Source organism: Microcebus murinus, chromosome 7 (genome assembly GCF_040939455.1).
Source record: "Microcebus murinus isolate Inina chromosome 7, M.murinus_Inina_mat1.0, whole genome shotgun sequence".
NCBI lineage: Eukaryota > Metazoa > Chordata > Mammalia > Primates > Cheirogaleidae > Microcebus > Microcebus murinus.
Genome location: NC_134110.1, coordinates 82,691,950 through 82,710,802, shown reverse-complemented (window position 1 = coordinate 82,710,802; position 18,853 = coordinate 82,691,950). Strand labels below are relative to the sequence as shown.

At 33.8% G+C, this 18,853-nt stretch overlaps 1 protein-coding gene across 2 annotated transcripts in view; it reads left to right on the top strand.

Annotated features, from left to right (window-relative positions):
- The window catches only part of HNF4G (hepatocyte nuclear factor 4 gamma), a 130,678-nt gene extending 112,056 nt beyond the window's left edge, over positions 1–18,622 (top strand). For both annotated transcript variants that reach the window (XM_012751493.3, XM_012751491.3), the window contains exons 3-10: positions 2,401–2,495; positions 3,442–3,548; positions 5,064–5,219; positions 8,279–8,366; positions 10,503–10,655; positions 10,784–11,020; positions 12,219–12,341; positions 15,855–18,622. In XM_012751493.3, coding sequence (XP_012606947.2) covers positions 2,401–2,495; positions 3,442–3,548; positions 5,064–5,219; positions 8,279–8,366; positions 10,503–10,655; positions 10,784–11,020; positions 12,219–12,341; positions 15,855–15,976 — 1,081 coding nt within the window. In that variant the 3' untranslated portion in view covers positions 15,977–18,622. The remainder of the gene's footprint in view (positions 1–2,400; positions 2,496–3,441; positions 3,549–5,063; positions 5,220–8,278; positions 8,367–10,502; positions 10,656–10,783; positions 11,021–12,218; positions 12,342–15,854) is intronic.
- The last annotated feature ends 231 nt before the right edge of the window (positions 18,623–18,853 follow it).

Sequence of the window (18,853 nt, the reverse complement as noted above, 5' to 3'; positions counted from 1 at the left end):
ATATTGATGCAAGTTTAGGAGCATCAAGGTTTTTTTTAAAATTCAGGTTTTTCTGGTCTCAAATTTATCCATTTGAGACCTTATCTTTACAAATTGCATTTCCACTCTAACTGCTCCATCACAATGAAGTTGTGCTTTCCCAGCCAAAGAACTTTTAATTATTGTTTCAATACTTTTCACATTATACTTTTTATAATGACCATTTTTAAATTTGTATTTGTGCTCCACCAGATTGTAATTTCCTTGAATGGAAGAGACAGGTAGTATTCTACCTGTTTAATCCCTACACCGGCATCTTTTACAAAACTGAAGGTGCTGAATAGTATGTTTATTTGATTTTTGTTATTAATTTAACATTAATTGAATTCTCTCTCTTTGTTATTTTTTCTTGGTAAACTGGTCCCCTCTCCTGGATCTCCTTGGCCATACATTCGCAAATGAGCAATGCCTTTTTCCTCACTCCAAAAGCACATTTCTCTTCTAGCTCAATTTATAGTAGGCTTTACTTCTCATTCAATTTTAAGTGGGCACCCATAGTTTTTAGAAGAAATATTTTTCTAGGTCACAAAATAAATATATTTCTTTATTCTTATAATTAATTATCAACTGAAACTAATCTGGGACATATCAATACATACAAGTAATTTTATGCCAGAATTCTAAAGAAATGTCATTTTTTACTACACGCTTAATATGCCCCAAAATGTTGAAAATACATTCTCACAGCAACCATTTTAGCAAGTTCTTCTCCTTATTAATGTTATTTAACATCCCCAAGTTCTACTGAGAATGAATGGTGGACCTGGGAATCAAGCTCAGGTCTAATTTCAGAGCTTGCACTCTTTGTGTAAGTGTACAATTCAGTTTTTTTTATTGTGCTCCCAGAGTTGCACAACCATCAGTACAATTAATTTAGAATATTTCTATCACCCTATAAAGAAACCTTAAGCAATTACTTCCTATTTCCCCTCAACTCCCTTTCCAACAATGTGAAGCAACTGGGAACCTACTTTTTCTTTCTATAGATTTGCCTCTTCTGGACATTTCATGTAAATAAAATCATGCAATATGTAGCCTTTTGCGTCTGACTTCCTTCATTTAGAATAGAATAGTATTCTCAAAGTTCATCCATGTTGTTGCATTTGTCGATACTTCATTCCTATTTATCGACAATAATCTTTTGTTATGTGAGTATTCCACATTCTGTTTGTCTTTTCATCCGTTGATATTCATTTGGGCTGTCTCCACTTTCTGGCTATTATGAATTATGCTGCCGGGGACATTTGGATACAAGTTTTTGTGCGGACATATGTTTTCATTTCACAGGTGTATAGACCTAGGATGGAATTGCCAGATCATATATGGTAACTCTATGGAGACTGTCTTTCTGAGACTGTCTTTGGGTAGAGCTGATCTAAAGCAGCTTTATCATTTAATTTCTAACCAGCAACGTATGAGGGCTACACTTTTTCTACGTCCTCACCAACACTCATATTGTCTGTATATTCAATTATAGCCATTCCAATGGGTGTGAAGTGGTACCCCATTGTACAGAGACTGTACTTTCAATAACATTCTCGGCTGGGCGTGGTGGCTCACGCCTGTAATCCTAGCACTCTGGGAGGCCGAGGCAGAAGGATAGCTCGAGGTCAGGAGTTTGAAACCAGCCTGAGCAAGAGCGAGACTCTGTCTCTACTATAAAAAGAAAGAAATTAATTGGCCAACATATATATATAGAAAAAATTAGCCGAGCATGGTGGCTTATGCCTGTAGTCCCAGCTACTTGGGAGGCTGAGGCAGAAGGCTGAGGCTTGAGCCCAGGAGTTTGAGGTTGCTGTGAGCTAGGCTGACACCACAGCACTCATTCTAGCCTGGGCAACAAAGTGAGACTCTGTCTCAAAAAAAAAAAAAAAAAAAAAAAACAACAACAACAACATTCTCAATGGCCTCTTGATATGTAATTTAGCATGTAGAGTAAACTTTAGTTGGATATGAGGTACCCTTAAAATTAATAGAATAATTTAAGAAAGAAACATATGAAAGTACATGGGAATGAAGTTCTGATGTATTCTCCACCACACTGAAATCACTTAGCAATAAGCAACAAGAATTTATATGCCAAAGATTTTTAAAGCTAGGTTTGGCTTTCGTGACTCATGATAGAAATGCTTATGCACCCTGGCCAAAAACGAGATAGGCATCCCATATAAAGACTGCATGACAGGTGAGACTTGTATTTCCACGTACGTGCTGCTCATCAGACTAGAAGGTCATAGTTAATTGTTCTTACTCATTCTTTCCATAATCATATTTCATCATATTTATTTAAGTTCATTTCTCTGGGTTTTTTGATAAATAATAGTTGTCTGCAAACTAATATATTTTTGTTTGATATTATAGGTTCACTCGGCAATGTGTTGTTGACAAGGACAAAAGGAATCAATGTAGATATTGTCGATTAAGAAAGTGTTTTAGAGCAGGAATGAAAAAAGAAGGTAATAGTAATAATAATAAGGACACTTAATATTATTGATGAAAAATGATTAATACACACACACATTCTCATTAACCACAGTAACCTTTTCCCATGAGTTCTAATCTTCCTCAATATATTAATGAAGATTCTACTGTAAAGAATTTAGCCCAAGAACATCCAGTTAGTAAGTGGTGGAACCAATCTTTATCAGGTGACTGTCTGATTATGGAGCATTCTCTCCACCACTGCTATCCCTGGCATTGCTATCCCTTAGACACTGTTTATATAATATGCAGGACTTTGTCACCTTTCCGAAATGCTGATTTTCCAACTTTAATCTTCTCAGGAGAGACCTATCTGGTGCAACTTTTGCTTTATTAATGTTTGTAAACTGTCTGAAGGATAATGTTTTATAAGCTATCATAATATTATAATCTTAAAATCATCTTAACTAAAATAAATTTACTTTCCATTTTTGCTAGTGTTTTACAGGAAAAAGAAAATGGAAGTTTCAAAATCTATGACTCATATTTTCTGACAGTGAATACACTCTTATCTTTGACCTGGTCAATCTCACAGGCAATACTCTTCCTCTAGCTATCTTACAGTTTTATTAACTTTGAGAGAATAGAAAACCATCCTATTAAAAGTACAACATGGGAGAACTGGCTGACTCAACACTTTCTAACACGCATGCCGTCATGAAGTGCCAAACAGCAATATTTTATAAGGTCTAGCAACAAACTTGACTATTCCTGCTTTTAAGAGTGGGACAGAATGAAAATATCTTCAGTCTTACTTTCCCCGCCAAGGTCTTTTAGAAAGAACCCTTCTCATATATCCTGACATACGTGTGTGTGTGTGTGTGTATGTGTGTGAGAGAGAGAGAGAGAGAGAGAGAGAGAGAGAGAGAGAGAGAGAGAGAGAGAGGACTGACCAATAAACCCTGTGATTTTCTCCCCTAGCTGTGCAAAATGAACGTGATAGAATAAGCACCAGAAGAAGCACATTTGATGGCAGCAACATCCCCTCCATTAACACGCTGGCACAAGCTGAAGTTCGGTCTCGCCAGGTACCTGCTCCAGCATTCAGCCCTGTTTACAGGAATCAAATGACTATTTAAGCATAATGCTAAAATGATCATAGTTCATTCAAATGTGCTCATTACTAAAACAAATCACACAAATTCAAGAGTTTTACTTTGAAAGTAGTAATGGGACTGCTGAATTAATTTTCACTTTTCCTGGACATGACTGTTTTTGAAATGAAAAAAATGAAATTAATTTCTGCCTAAAGATTGTTACCAGTTTGTTTACAAAACTGATTAAAAATAATGCATAGCATAAGGCTCTGGGGGGGGGCAGCATTTTATTGTATTGGTTGAATCTGTAAAATCAGCTACCACAACTTTTGGGGAGTTTGGTTGAGACCTGTCATCAGAGTTTCTTTCCTTGAAAATGACTTCTGAACTCAGGAAGTCACCTTGGCACCTGTTTTAGAAACAGATTTTTTTAAAAATGAAGAGCCAGAATTTAGAAAACACAGGAGGAAAAAAGCCCTATTACTTTAAGCTTCTAGCGTAAGAATATCAGTTCTAAAGTTTAAAAAAAGTTTAGAGTCAAATCCTTTAAAAGAAATCCTTTAAAAACAACTTTGTCTTAGCATTTCCCCTATTAGAAATGTTAATAATATTTTTCTATTATAAAGCAAATTATGAAATAGCCAAATAGTTAATTAGGTCCTGTAATGAGTCAGTGTGACGACTGCTTTCGCTTTTGGTAACACAAGGGTAATATGATGATGTTAATCACCATTATCATCATCATTACTTGAAGATTATTTGATTGTCCAATAAAGCATTTAGAGACTGCCTTAAAGCGAGCTGTGAGGAAGTATCCAGATACCCGTAATGATACAGACATGTACATTCAAAAACTAAATGTATAAAAACTTTGATACAGTGTTTTTTTTCAGTGTTTTTTTTAACACCAATTATAATTTATATAGTTAAAAATTATATACAGTTTTTAAAATTTATCATTACATATTTAAGCCACTTAACATTGCTGAGGGAAGCCTTTGTTTTTTAATATTATTTTGATCACCTTCCATTTAATGCAGCAAGGTAAATAGTTCAGGCTTCTCGTCTAAATCTTTTCTCCCCAGTTTGGTAAATTTTGTCCCCTGCAAACATTTTCTCCATAAATTTTAACACATTGAAGATGGACGTTCTTAATGAAAATATCATTTTTAATTAAAAATAAAGTCATAGAACATATTTTTTGTGGATACTACCAATCTCTTTATGTAGCCATTTGGAATTGTGAAACTTCCCAAAAGTTGTGGTAACTTAGTTTACAGCTTTGGCCAATAAAATAAGACACTGTTCCCAGAACGTGATACTATGTATTGGAAGTTTTCGATCTAACTTATTTCTCAATTTAAAAATATTTGGTATATTTTAAGATACTGTGACAATGATAGTGCTTCCTTCAATGTTTTTTTACTTCAGTCACAAGAAAAAGAGAAATATTGGCCATGTGTTATTTTAAATGATAAATTAATATAACATTCTTCTTAATGCCAGATCTCAGTCTCAAGCCCTGGAGGAAGCACTGATATAAATGTTAAGAAAATTGCAAGTATTGGTGATGTCTGTGAATCTATGAAGCAGCAGCTCTTAGTCTTGGTGGAATGGGCTAAATATATTCCTGCCTTCTGTGAGTTACCATTGGATGATCAGGTATAAGTTTAAAAAATTATGAATGCTTTAAAAGTGCTTTTTGAACTTTACTGAGTGTTTGTATCTTTTCAATTCTATTTGTAATGCCTGTACTACATTACCGTATTTGACAAACGATCGATTATCTTGTGAGGAAAGGATTGGGTTTCTTATCCATTCATCTTTTTCTTTTAGCAAGAGGCACAACTGTTTGACTTCTATTTTAGGGGTCTAGCAAACTTACTGATTGGACAAGAGTCGAATAAAATATTCTTTGGTCCTCTTGGAGTTTAAAAAGCTTGTGTGAGGGAGAAAGGCTGACAGCACATGACTACCGTTGTTAGATAACATATTGGAAGAATGAGTGTCTTTGAGGGAAATGGTGCACTCTTGTGTCTTGCTGATTATTGAAGGTGCCATATATAATATCTCAGAAATACCAGACTGTTCCTAGACAGAAACCCCTCAGGATGTGTTAGTCGTGTCTTTGTGGACACTTTATGCAATTAATATGTAAAGTTTTGCCTTTCATGCTATCAATTTTATTCTAACATTTATTGTAAAAAAATTATAGGTCTGGCACAAAAGTCTGTAGAATCATGATCTGAAATTTATAGAGAGATAGAGAATGTAGATATAGCAGCCCCCTTTTCCTAATACTTTAATCTTCATAATTTGTCATATGTACATTAAGACATTTTAATTCACACTTAGGATCTTGAGTGTCCTAATTAGTTTATAAAGACTAGATTGTTTTACAGACATTTAGAACTATTCTTGCTAAGTAGTGTATAATTTTTTGTAGATGAAAATAATTTGAAAATTATTTTCAAATTATACCCAGTGTGTATTTAAACACCCCCTGACCAGTGTTCTCTATTGTTGATACACAAGAACAAAGAAACAATCAAAGGTGATAGGACATAATTTTGTAAAAATCAAAGAAAGGAAATATAGTTACACGACCAAGAAAAAAAAATCACCGTAGGAAGTTTGCAGCTATATTTCTAAGACAGCATTTCACTTAGTGACAGGGAAAAAAAATGCTATGAAATCTGAAATCATTCTTAAAATGTTCTTAAACTGCCTTCCTGGTATGAGTCACAGTTATTGACATATCATAAAGATAGCTTGGCTCAGAAGGTTATGCCACAGTGAAAATGCTAAATTGCTAAAACCTACCAGTTTCACCTCAAGCAATATAAGTAGAGTTATGTTATTTATCAGTTTTATATTTTTATTATCACCCTTCTTTAGAAATAGCTGATTTATGTATGCAGACGTTGATTTAAAAATTGGGACATTGAAATCCAGTAAACAGTCCAAAATTATTTTTATTTGCTAAATGACACTATATTATTAACAGTATAACATTAATATCCATGCATTAGTGAATGTCTATTATGGATAAAACCCTGGCAAAGTAGCTTTCAGTTGCATTATAAATTACTTTTTATTTATTATTTTATTTAATATTCTCAGGAGCTCTGTGGCATAGGTGTTATCTACTCCATTTTACAGTTTCTAAAACTGAACCCTAGATCAATTAAATTCATTCACTAAATTCATCAAACAAATATTTATGAGGAGGCTACTGTTCGGTTTAAGGAACTATGGATATTTCACGTAAAAATACAGATTGCCTCACTATTCTCATAAAGTTTGCATTCTATTTGGGAGAGACAGACAATAAAAAAAATGCAAATTATGACTAAGGTAATTCTAGGTGGGGATAAGTTCTATAAAACTGAGTACGATGACTTGTTGGAGAATGAGTGGGGGTGGGATGTTAAGAGATACTTTAAATTGGGGCTCAGAGAAGATATCCCTGAGGCCTGAATGACAAGGGGCCAGGTGCCCCAAGATCTGAGGAGAAAGCACTAATCACAGGAACAGCACGTTCCTGCCGAGGTTCTGAGTCAGGCAGAGACAATGTGAACAAGGGGTGTTGCAAGAGGAAGTCAGAGACATGGGAGCTGGAGACAGAGCATTGAGCCACCCCCGGCTCCCCCCACCACCACTCCCATGGCCTGTGAGGCCAGGATTGAGCAGTTCAGATTTTGTTCTAAGGACACTAGGGAACCATTGAAGAGTTTTTAGCAGAGCAGTGATATTAAGTGCTTACTCTTTTATAAATATATTGAAAGCTCTGTCAGGAAGGATTTAAGATGGAGGACCCGGAAAGGAAGCAGCATTGCCTGTTGGGTATGTTGCAGTATCCAGTAATAAATGACACTGGCCGGAACCAGGGTGGTAGTGAGGGAGATGGAAAGAAGTGGATTGATTATGCTTATATTTTGAGAAGTAGCACTTGGATTTACTGGCTAGGCTTTTGTTAAAAGTGAACTTTTGTTTTAAGTGAACAAATGATAATATCATGTACTTTAAATGATAGTATCATTTGCTAAGATGATGAAAATATCGGAGAGGCATTACTTTGGTATATGTTAAATTTGAAGTGCTTGCTATACTTCCTAGTGTTGATATCCAGTAGCAGGTAATTGAGTAGATGGATGAAGCTCAATAGAGAGCTTACTGCAAAGATTTAGTGATTCAATCTAGAAAGTGACAGAACTCACTTTTCAGTTTATTATGTGCAGGAGATTATGTTTTACTTGTATTCTATCATTTAGTCTTTATATAGTACACTCTGAGATTTTTGTATTACTAACCCCATTTTATAGATGAAAACAAATGAGTCCCAGGCATACAGTTTTAAGTTACCCAAGGTTAAACAGATAGCAGGTGGTCATGCTGGGATTTGAACTCTTTCTGGTCTGTTTGATTCTGTTTCCCTTCATAACAGTAAACTAACTCGTTTTTTCTGCTGCCATTGTATTGACTTGTTAGATAGTTGCAGAAATTTTGAAAATTAAACTCTATTCACATGCTAAGATGGAAAACTAGAAGGCTTGATAATGGAGGCTTGATATGGCAAGGATCTATGAATATTGTAATTTGTTGAAACAGAAAAAATGTTCCAGGCTTAAGAACACTGCAAGTTAATCGGACTCCTTTCATGCCATCTTTTAATCATTATATTTTATAATTAATTGTTAAACTTGGAATTTTTCATTAAGGTGGCACTGTTGAGAGCTCACGCAGGGGAACACTTATTGCTTGGAGCTACAAAGAGATCTATGATGTATAAAGATATTTTGCTTTTGGGTAAGTTTTTTTTTAATTTGAGAAGAAATTATGCATATTTTATCCTTACAATAATATGCAGGATCTATTTTGTATGTACAAAGCATTTACAGACACCATCAAATGGTGCTCTCGCTCCACAGATTGGATTTAATTGTATTCTCGCTCTGCCTGATTTTTCCTTGCCTTGATTGCATATAAGTTCAGAGTGCATGAGATGATCAGATGGTCAGAGAGCATTAAGATTTAAAAATAAAAAAGAGATGTTACTCAATAAACATAATATTGAGGTATACTTAAATCATGTCAGGACAAAGAATCAGTGATTTTTATGACTGTCTTAAGGAGGTCCAATTTTTTTTCACACTCCTTCAGTGTCTTCTTAATAATTATTTCGTACACTTTTAAGAAACATGTTTATCTCCTATGATCTCATTGCCCATGATATGCTACAAAATAATCAAGTAAAAATAATTACTGGCAATATCTGAAAATTTCTGATAGGAGTACTTGAAGAGGGAGAAGAAGGGTGACAGGTGGTGAAGGGTGGGAAGAGTCACAAAGGAAAAGCTTTTTGTCTTATGTGATTGCTCCAATCTCCCTACCTTACTTAACTCATAAAATTAGGTTTTGAAGGTTGAGATCCTACTAATACTAGCTCTCCCTCTCTCTGGCTTGTGTGAAATGATGACTGGATTATTTAATTTTTGTGATAGATGTTTTTGCCCCAAATATAAATGTATGGGACATAATATAATAGTAGTTAATATTTGTTGAGGGGGGCTTATTATGTAAATGTGCTGCTCTAAGTGAGTTACATGTACATACACACTCTCTCACTTAATCCTTGAAATAACCCTAAGGGCTAAGTACTATTATTTTTAGTCCATTTGCAGGTGAAGAAATGGAGGCAGAGAAAGTTTGGCAAAGGTCACAAAGCCAGGAAAGTATAGAGCCAGGATTCTAAACCACATAATGAGACCACATGTTCTGAAATGCTATGAAACGCTTCTCTTGCATTTCTAGAAAACACCTAGAATACTGTTCTCATTATAGAATTGAATCCAATATACCTAGAAAATAAAATGTCTACTATATAGTTCTAAATTGTTTTATCCTGAATAATTAGGTAACTTTTCATAAGACAGAATGAGGCTACAAAAAAAATGATAACTAAGTAATGTGATGGATATATTAATTAGCTTGACTATGGTAACCATTTCACAATGTATATGTATATTGAAACATCACCTTGTACACCTTAAATGTATACAGTTTTTTTTTTTGTCCATCCTACCTCAATAAAGCTGGAGAAAAATGAAGGAAAGAAAAAGTGAGGCTACATTTATACATGTTGTTATCTTGAAGATTGTCTTTGCCTGCAGTGAAAGAATTCAGAATATTCTTTTTTATAATATCAGAAAATAGCAATTTCACTGTTATTTTAGATGCTATAATAAATATTCATTATATTATAGCCAGAGAACTTCTAAGTTAGAAAGATCTTTAGGGGTTAGGTGGTCTAGCTCCCTATCCAATTTCTGAACTCCCTTGAATTCAGCCAATAAAGTGGTCATTTCACCTCTATTTAAAGAAACCCAGGAAAAGGGAATATACTATCAAAGGCATCTCTTGAGAATACATGTGCTAATTTTTAAAAGCAATCTTCTTTACTTAGGCTTGTTAAAACAGTCTCAACAATTTTTATTCTTTCATATGCCTAGAGCATCAAAGGAGTGCTGTTTTTAATCCACTCTAAACAAAAAAGATTCTGTAGGGTTTGTGTTATGCTCATTAATGAATAAGACTCTAATAGAGACTGACATAGAGGAAAACTAATCATTATAGTTTGATTTTCCCCTGTCAATTATTAGCTTGGTATTAGTTTGTACTTTTGTGTTATCAACCAGTGACTGAGGCTGTTAAAATGCATGTGATCACGTTATCAAAGTTATTGACCCATTAAGTATTCTTAAATGTTTCTAACATAATTAACACCACTGAGAAAGTACTATCACTATTCCTTCAAGTGTAGACCATTTTAAACGTAATTTGCAAAATTTAAAACACTGTCCGAAAGTTTTGGGGGGAGATTTAATTTAATTTTTAATTTTTAAATTTAAATTTTAATTGTTTAATTTTTCTCTTCCCCTCTAGGAAACAACTATGTTATTCACCGAAACAGCTGTGAAGTTGAGATTAGCCGTGTGGCCAATCGGGTTCTAGATGAGCTGGTTCGACCCTTTCAGGAAATCCAGATTGATGACAATGAGTATGCTTGTTTGAAGGCAATTGTATTTTTTGACCCAGGTCAGTTTTCAAAATTCCATTAAAGAATGAATATAATTAAAATTAAATTACTTTTTAATGTGGGAATATTTGTTTCCACACTCTAATTAGATGAAATCTTCAGATTTCCCTTTTTATTCCTGCATTAGATGCAAAAGGGCTAAGCGATCCAGTAAAAATTAAGAACATGCGGTTCCAAGTGCAGATCAGCTTGGAGGACTACATCAATGACAGGCAGTACGACTCCCGGGGGAGGTTTGGAGAGTTACTTCTGCTTTTGCCCACACTACAGAGCATCACTTGGCAAATGATTGAGCAAATACAGTTTGTTAAACTTTTTGGGATGGTTAAAATTGACAACCTACTTCAGGAGATGTTACTGGGTGGTGAGTACATGTAAGAATTTCTATTTTATTGATTAGCCTCACACCATGTACTTTAGAACAAGTTTGACCTATTCATTTTTTTGGCCATATTTATCAACTTTTGAAGTTGTTTTGTGTTCCTGCCCTTTTTTTGCCCTTCTGCCATGACAAAATGAACTCAATTTCTTTCATTTAAAATGTATGCAAAACCCATTGGAGGGAGATAAAAATGCTTAAATCAATTAAAATCCATTTCTTTTTTTTTTTTTTTGTCTACATGATGCTTCTTGTATTTATTTTAATTATGTGACTCTAGTACAGCAACACTTGCATAGTGATTGCCAATATCTGAAGCATGTTATAGACATAATTTCATTTAGTCCTTCAGCATTTTTAAATTGTCTTCAATTTTACGGATTAAAAAATAATAATAATAAAATAAAATCTCCATTCTCTTTAGCCTCCACCATCTTTCCTCCTCATAGGCCCTCTGATTTCAATTTTCAGAAAATACCAAATATGGTGAATAGAAATATATTTTCTGTTTTTAGGACTTCTTGAAGTATATTATGTATTTTCATGCCCTGACTGCTTTAAGACCTCAGGGATACTGGAATTGCAACATAACCTAAAAATATATATAGTGCACAGCTTAAAAATGAACATTGTGCTCCTTCCTGAAATAATTAATTGACACAAAGCAGTAGAAGAGAAAAATGAGATTTCATTGCTGCAATTTATGTCAGGAATGAGTTAAGAAATCATTTATTTTGTGCTCTGATCTAGATTAAATTTCCTTGTAAAATAACCATATTTATTTTTAGTTTTCTGGTTCATAATGTGTTCCTAATGATATCTTTCTGAGATAAAAGTTGTTCATGCTCTTAGGGTAATCCCAAATACCATAAACTTGCGGTAAGTGATTCTTGGAATTGCCTTAACAACAGGCAGCAAACCTAATGATTCCAGGAAATGGCACACAAGGTCCATTATTAATATACAACATAATATGATACAGCATTAATCTAGCCAATGTACAGTGAGGGCTGACATTCTCCTTAATATGGCAGTGGCTCTATCAATTTATTTTTGAATTCCCAAGAAGCACTTTGCAAAAATAGCAATATTTAAGCTGTCAATCCAAACATTTTTTTTCCAATGTAAACTTGCCATCTCTGATTAAATATCACTAACACAATCATGTTTTTCTCTTCTGTAGGTGCTTCCAATGATGGTAGTCATTTCCATCACCCAATGCACCCGCATTTGTCTCAAGATCCATTAACTGGACAAACTATACTTTTAGGTCCTATGTCAACATTGGTTCATACAGACCAGATTTGTAAGTGTCTGGGCTACTTTTCCACTGTAATAGTTCTTAATGACCTGAGAAAAAGTAGAAATTGGGGGAGGAATTTATTAGTACCTGGAAATTGCAAAAATTGGGTAGAATTTCTTCTCCAAGACACAACTGTGGGAGACTGTGATAATTTGGCTAGTCATTTTTTCTCCCTAGGAATAAGCTTGCTTTCTATGATGAATATGTGAGAACTTAAATCTTTCTGCATCATAGGTGTGGGGAACAAAAAGAATGTACGGGTAGCCCTAGCTTTGCATGGTAGTGTGGGACTGAGACCATAAAAATGGCAATGAAAACTGAAACCATGGAAAGGGATCTCAACAATCAATAGGAAAATTATTTCCTGCCTGTGACCTTTGAAAAATGTTTGTCAAAACATTAACAACTCTCTTAACCCTAGATTGCAAATACATAGAGAAATTTAAAAAAAATAATAATCCTAGTTGTTTTTTTTTTAGTGGACTATAATTTAAAAACATCACATTTAGCACACTGCAATTTAAAACATTAGGAACATTGAGAAATAAGGCGTTTTATTTCTTTGTGAAAAAATACTGTGAAAAGCAGTTTGAATAGTGTTTGCCGCCTTCTTCTATAACTTCCAATAGGAAATGAGCATCTTTTCCATGCCTTGATGAGTTTCACTTCTTTAGAAGTTTGGATCAACTTCCAACATTTTATTTTTGGCACTTTGAATGCCCTAAAATATCCCTAAGAATTCATTTAATGTGAAGTTTTTTTCTGGTTTCCCATCTTTTGGGATAAATTCTTCCTCTTAGTCACATCAAGCTTCCTTATTTGTGTGGACATGTTTTCCTTCTCTACGTCCTTGGCTGCATATTTAGAAACTCAAACAGCAGCACCATCAACATTGCCATGGTCAGCTACTTCTTCTATGACTCTATTGGTGTTCTATTTGAATTATCACTTTTTGTTTCTTTTCTGCACTTTAATCTTGGTTGATCAATTCTCATTCAATTATTCATTTCTGTAAAATGTCATGCAGATTTATCACTAGAACACAAGGCGCAAACTCAACTATTATATGCTATTTGTTGCCCATCCATGAGTGAACTAAATAGAAGATGTTCAATGACCAACCACAGACAGACTAAAATTTGTGATGTGATCAGTCACTCATCACAAAGTACGCTTATTTTTTAAGTAATTGTTTGTAGGCTGGAGAGTTGGCAGTGAAGTTTGTATTTATGCAATTACTTAATTGTGAGTTACCATGGCAACTGGAATTGGAACTGTCTTGTTGCCAGACTGGTGTCATTTAACTAAGCCATGGTAACTGGAATTCGTAAATATCAGAGTCGTGCAAAGTGAGGGCTGTTTATGAAAACTCTTTGGAACTCAAATCACTATGTAAATACTTGGGGTTGTTAGTAGCTGAATTAATCTGATATTATTGCAGCCTTTAATGCAAATTCTATTTTTCTAAGCTACTCCGGTGATAAAAATCTCTAATTCTTTGACAAAATATTTAGAATTAATTAATTGCTTCTGAATTTTTACTAATTAATCCCAGGTTTACCCTTATTCTATTGACTCTGAACACCAAACCAGCCAACTCACTGAGATGCCTTGAGTTATGGTGATATATTTATTATGCACATCTTTCTTGCCTACTGAATTTATAATAGTCTTGAGTAACTAGTTACAATGTTGTTTTATCCAAATATTCAATGCAATGCAGCTACAATTTAGTGAGTACCCCTGACTACTAGGTAGTAGTGGGGAGAGTAGAGGCTGCAGAAATGTATGTTACCATGCTGTCCTTTAGACACTGCACTGGTAGACCTTTGTGTAGATAGTGTCAGAAACACAGAATCCTTGGAGTATATGAGAGAGGCAGAAATGAAATTGTTAGGAAAAAATACAAATCGTGGAAATAACATGGCATATCAAATTTGTGGGTCACAAACTGAAACACATTATTTGGGACCATCCTTGCAGAGTAGATGTTACCATTTTTATTAAATAGATAGTCAAGGGCAGAGAGAGGGGCAAGCTCAGTACCATACTAGAGGGTCTGTGGAGTGTGTCTTTTAAAGATCAGTTATTCATAAACTCAGAAAATAAAACACATTAACAACACATTAAGCATTCTAGGAATCAACTGGCAAGAGAGTTTGACAATTCTGCTGGCGGTTGAATTCTTTACTTTTTAAAGGGTAGTGTTCTAGTAATTTAAAGACATATTTACTGCCCCTAATCTTATAAGAGTTACATCATCACACTTTTCATTTTTATTCTTCCTCTTTCAATATAATATGTATGAGAATCATTTGGTAAGAAAAACTTGGCTTTGCTGTGCTCATTTGGAATAGTTTACACGTCATGGAAAGCAAGATTAAACACAAACAATAAAAACCTTAAATTCATGCGTATTTTCTTGGTCATTTAGAGAGGGCCACTGCAGTTTAGGATCCATTCTAAAATCCAGAAATAACTTTAAAGGCAGATTTGGATATTGTTTTGTCAAGTAAACTGCATTTCCAAATGTTGTTTTTAAGCAATTGTTAATTCATACTTAACAATAATATGAAGTTAATGTATTAAAGAACACAAAGCAAAAGGAGATTGCTCTTTTATATAAAATTTTAAAAACTGTTCAGAAAAAAAACCTATAAAGTTAACATTGTATTAGTCTGATCATCAAACATTTCCTATTAATTCTGTCAGATATGTAGGATAATACAGTAAAATTGTAAGGACTAAAATATTTCAAGTTTTTTAGAATTACAGGGTAACTCCTAGATTATTTTATAATGTGGTGAAATTTTACAATAGGAATAAATACTATTCTAGACAATGAAGTATTCAAACTATAACTTTTCTGTATCTGATTTAATTTTTTATATTCAATTACTTTCTATTCAATTACTCAGGTTTGCTCTTTGTATCAAAAGGGAAGGGACAGGCAAGCTCAATTGTAATAGAATAATTTTTGAAGCAAGAAAGCCAGTATTTTCAGATGTTTTTGACTACAACTTATATACATTTATAAAGTATCATGCCCCTAATTTTTTATGTCATCTAATACATCTGAATTAGTGGAATACAAACCAGGTGTATTTTTATTTTGTGTGAGTTTTGATTGCAAAAATGATAAATATTTTCTAATATTTGAAAAACCTGGCATTCTGTTAATTCTTTTCACTAATTTTTTTTCTGCTGGCTTTGTTAGAGAATCAAATGCTTCTAAATGCTATTAAGAAAGGCAGAAGAAAACATGTTAAAGTGACTCTGAAGATTTTTTTTAGTGTGACCTATTCCTATTTAATTGCTATTTGGGAAGGTAGGGTGAGGGTGCTGTCTGATAGCATGTCAATGGGCCAATATTGCAACCTACAAATTGCTACTTTATATGAAATCTTTAAAAACTGTTTTGAAAACACACTAATGTACATTAAAGTTATATAGGATTTAATAGGGTGAGGCAGGTTGATTGCCATCATCACATACAATTCTCTGATTCTTTTTCAGCAACTCCTGAAACCCCACTCCCTTCCCCACCGCAAGGCTCTGGACAAGAACATTACAAAATAGCCGCAAACCAAGCTTCGGTCATTTCTCACCAGCCTCTCTCCAAACAAAAGCCATTGTGAAAATATGTTTACTTTTGAACGGCACTGCATAAATGTGAAAAGCTGTTGGTCTCGAAGTATCTCAGGATAGTACTTTTGGCAAACTCTTAGCCAAGGCTTCATCATGGTGCTGTTATTAGATGGTATCCTATTTTATTGTTTATATGTTCATTTTGTTTGTTGTTGCTGCTGTGTAAAACTTTCACATCAACTATATCTTTTTTGAATATGTTTGTAGAGTGTATCGTTTCCAACTGCCCCTGCATCGCACCTCAACCAGCTGAATCTTATGTACTACTGTCATTTGTTTTCTTAATATTAATTTAAAAGTGTAAATAATTGTTTTATTGTGATGTGGTGCAGAACACATCTTTTGTTCTTTTTTGACTGAGAATAGTAGATGAGAAATCCCAGGTTAATATAAAATGAACTAAGTTTTCTATAAATTATAAACTTGCAGATTAGGAAAAATAAAGCAGCTGCTGTAGAATAGGATGCATTTCTTCAAAGAAGAATCATTTATGGGCATTCTGTGGCGAAGTAGCATCTCTTTGGTTCATTGTTAAATATTCCTATCTTAAGTTTAGATAATTATAAAAAGCCATGCCAAGGATGACTGGATAGTCTTTGAAATCTGTTTTTTGAGGATGCATGTTAAGATAAAACATGTTAGGATACAGGCTAAACTGTAACAAAGAAACCCCTAAAACAGTGGCTCAGCCAAGAGAGACATTTCTTTCTTTCTCCTGAAACAATCTAGAAATGGTCATCCATGGATTAGAAATGAGCACATCTAGTTCCCAGGGAAGCCAGGAGAGTCATCTTTCGATAGAAAGCCTGCGTCAGCTAAAGCCATTCTGCTCTGAGAGAGCCAATCCTTGGGACAAATTAGCCATCTACCACACATGTGCCTTATTTAGTCCTCACAGCAACCCTGAATGAGAGGTATTATTATCTCTCTTTTATAAATAAAGAAACCTTTAGCCTAAGGGTTTAAGGAATATCACCAGAGTTCATAAACCGAAACAGTAAGAGAAGCCACATTCAAACCCAGGTCTGGTTGACTGTAATGAGAATAAATCTTCGGTATGAAATGAAAAATGTGAGCTTCTTCCAGTGTGACTTTTCAATATATGCGGCTGAGTGATGATTGAATACTATCCATCACGTTGCCTGTAATATATATTCACACGTAAACAATGAGTGCAAAATTGTTGCAGCTTAAATAACACTTTTGTACTTTTAACAGGCATCTTCCCCTAAAAACATAAAAAAAATAAATAAAAATGAATCAGATAGATTTTGATGAAAACAGAAAACAAATTCAAATAAATAACTTAGCAGATTTTCAAAAATCCAGCAGCCCAGGGATGTACCAAATATCTAATTCTAGACTGAGGAATTCATTGGAGCCCTAAACTATTTGCTATCATTTAAAGCTGGAACTTATTTTAAAGCAGATAGTGATGGGATACCTCATAAAGCAATGACTCCTCTTTGGCTGAGGAGAAGGAAAACTGGTTGAGTAATTATCAATAATATTTTTTAAAAGTATCCAAAGCTGTGAAAGATTGAATTAAAATATGTTTTCAGAACTTTTCAAAATTGCTAAGATTATGATTTCATAACTCCCACTTACCCTACAAGTAAAAAGGTTTTGTTAATGTTGATTAACTTATTGGCTCTTAAAGTTATATTGAACTCTTGGAGTAGAAAAATTATTACTTAAAAACCATCATGATTGAATAGAATCAATAAAATTCCTTCAAGAGCTAGTACCCTTGTGAAACTGTAAAATGTATTGTTGTGTTCAGGGGAGTTTTTTAACTCTTATTTTTTGAAAATTTGCTGTAGTGTCTATTTCATGAATAAGAATGTTTTTGATTTTTATAAATACAAATATCTTTTGTAGGTTTTTGTTTACTTTCTTGGGGTTTTTTCTTAGAAGATATTAAAAAAATACTCTCTTAGTCTATTTGGGCTGCTATAACAAAATACCTTAAACTTGACAGCTTTAAACAGAAATTTATTTCTTACAATTCTCAAGGCTGGGAAGTCCAATATCAAGATGTCAGCAGATTTGTTTTCTGGTCCATAGTTGGTGCCTTCTTGCTGTGTCCTGAAATGTGGAAGGGGCAATGCAGTTTTCTGGGACTTCTCATGACCTAGTTACCTCCAGTACAGTAGCCCTGGGGCCCAGGTTTCAACATATAAATTTGAGGGGACCCAAACATTCAAACCATGGCAAATGCCTTAAAAATGTAAAACATAAAATTCATTTTTGTTAACCCTCCAACTCATCCACATATATTTACTAAACAGCTTTGTCTTAGAAATTATTCCTAATGATTTTGTTTTAATAACTATGGTCAGGGAATTTGTAATATAATAGTTTTATATACTGAACTGCCAAAAGTGCTGAATAAAGAGGAACTGATGTTTTCAGCATATTTTCAAAATATTGGGAAGAAAAAGTTAATCGCTTTTATAGAGTATACAACTTTTTTCAGGTAATAGGAATGAATAATTTATTGTGAAATAACAATTCATTTTATAAATGTAAAATTATTTTTATAAATTTCATTGTTGAAAATCAAAAATTAGTAGATTTTTTTTAAATGTTAAATTATAGTGAGATTAAAATATGTCTAAACTGTGATGCCATGTTGTTTCACTGAACTCTCTAAATAAAAACTGAGGAAAAAAATAACAAATGGAGTGCTTTACTAGTGTTGTAAAATGATTTCATAATTTTAGAGATACTGATAATATCTTTTATATAGTCATTTAATTAAATTTATGTAGTACCTATCAATGCTTGCCTTTAGAGGCCAGAGCAAAATTAATTAGCACATCTCCAAATAATCACAGAATCGGACACTGACCAAAGGGAGAATC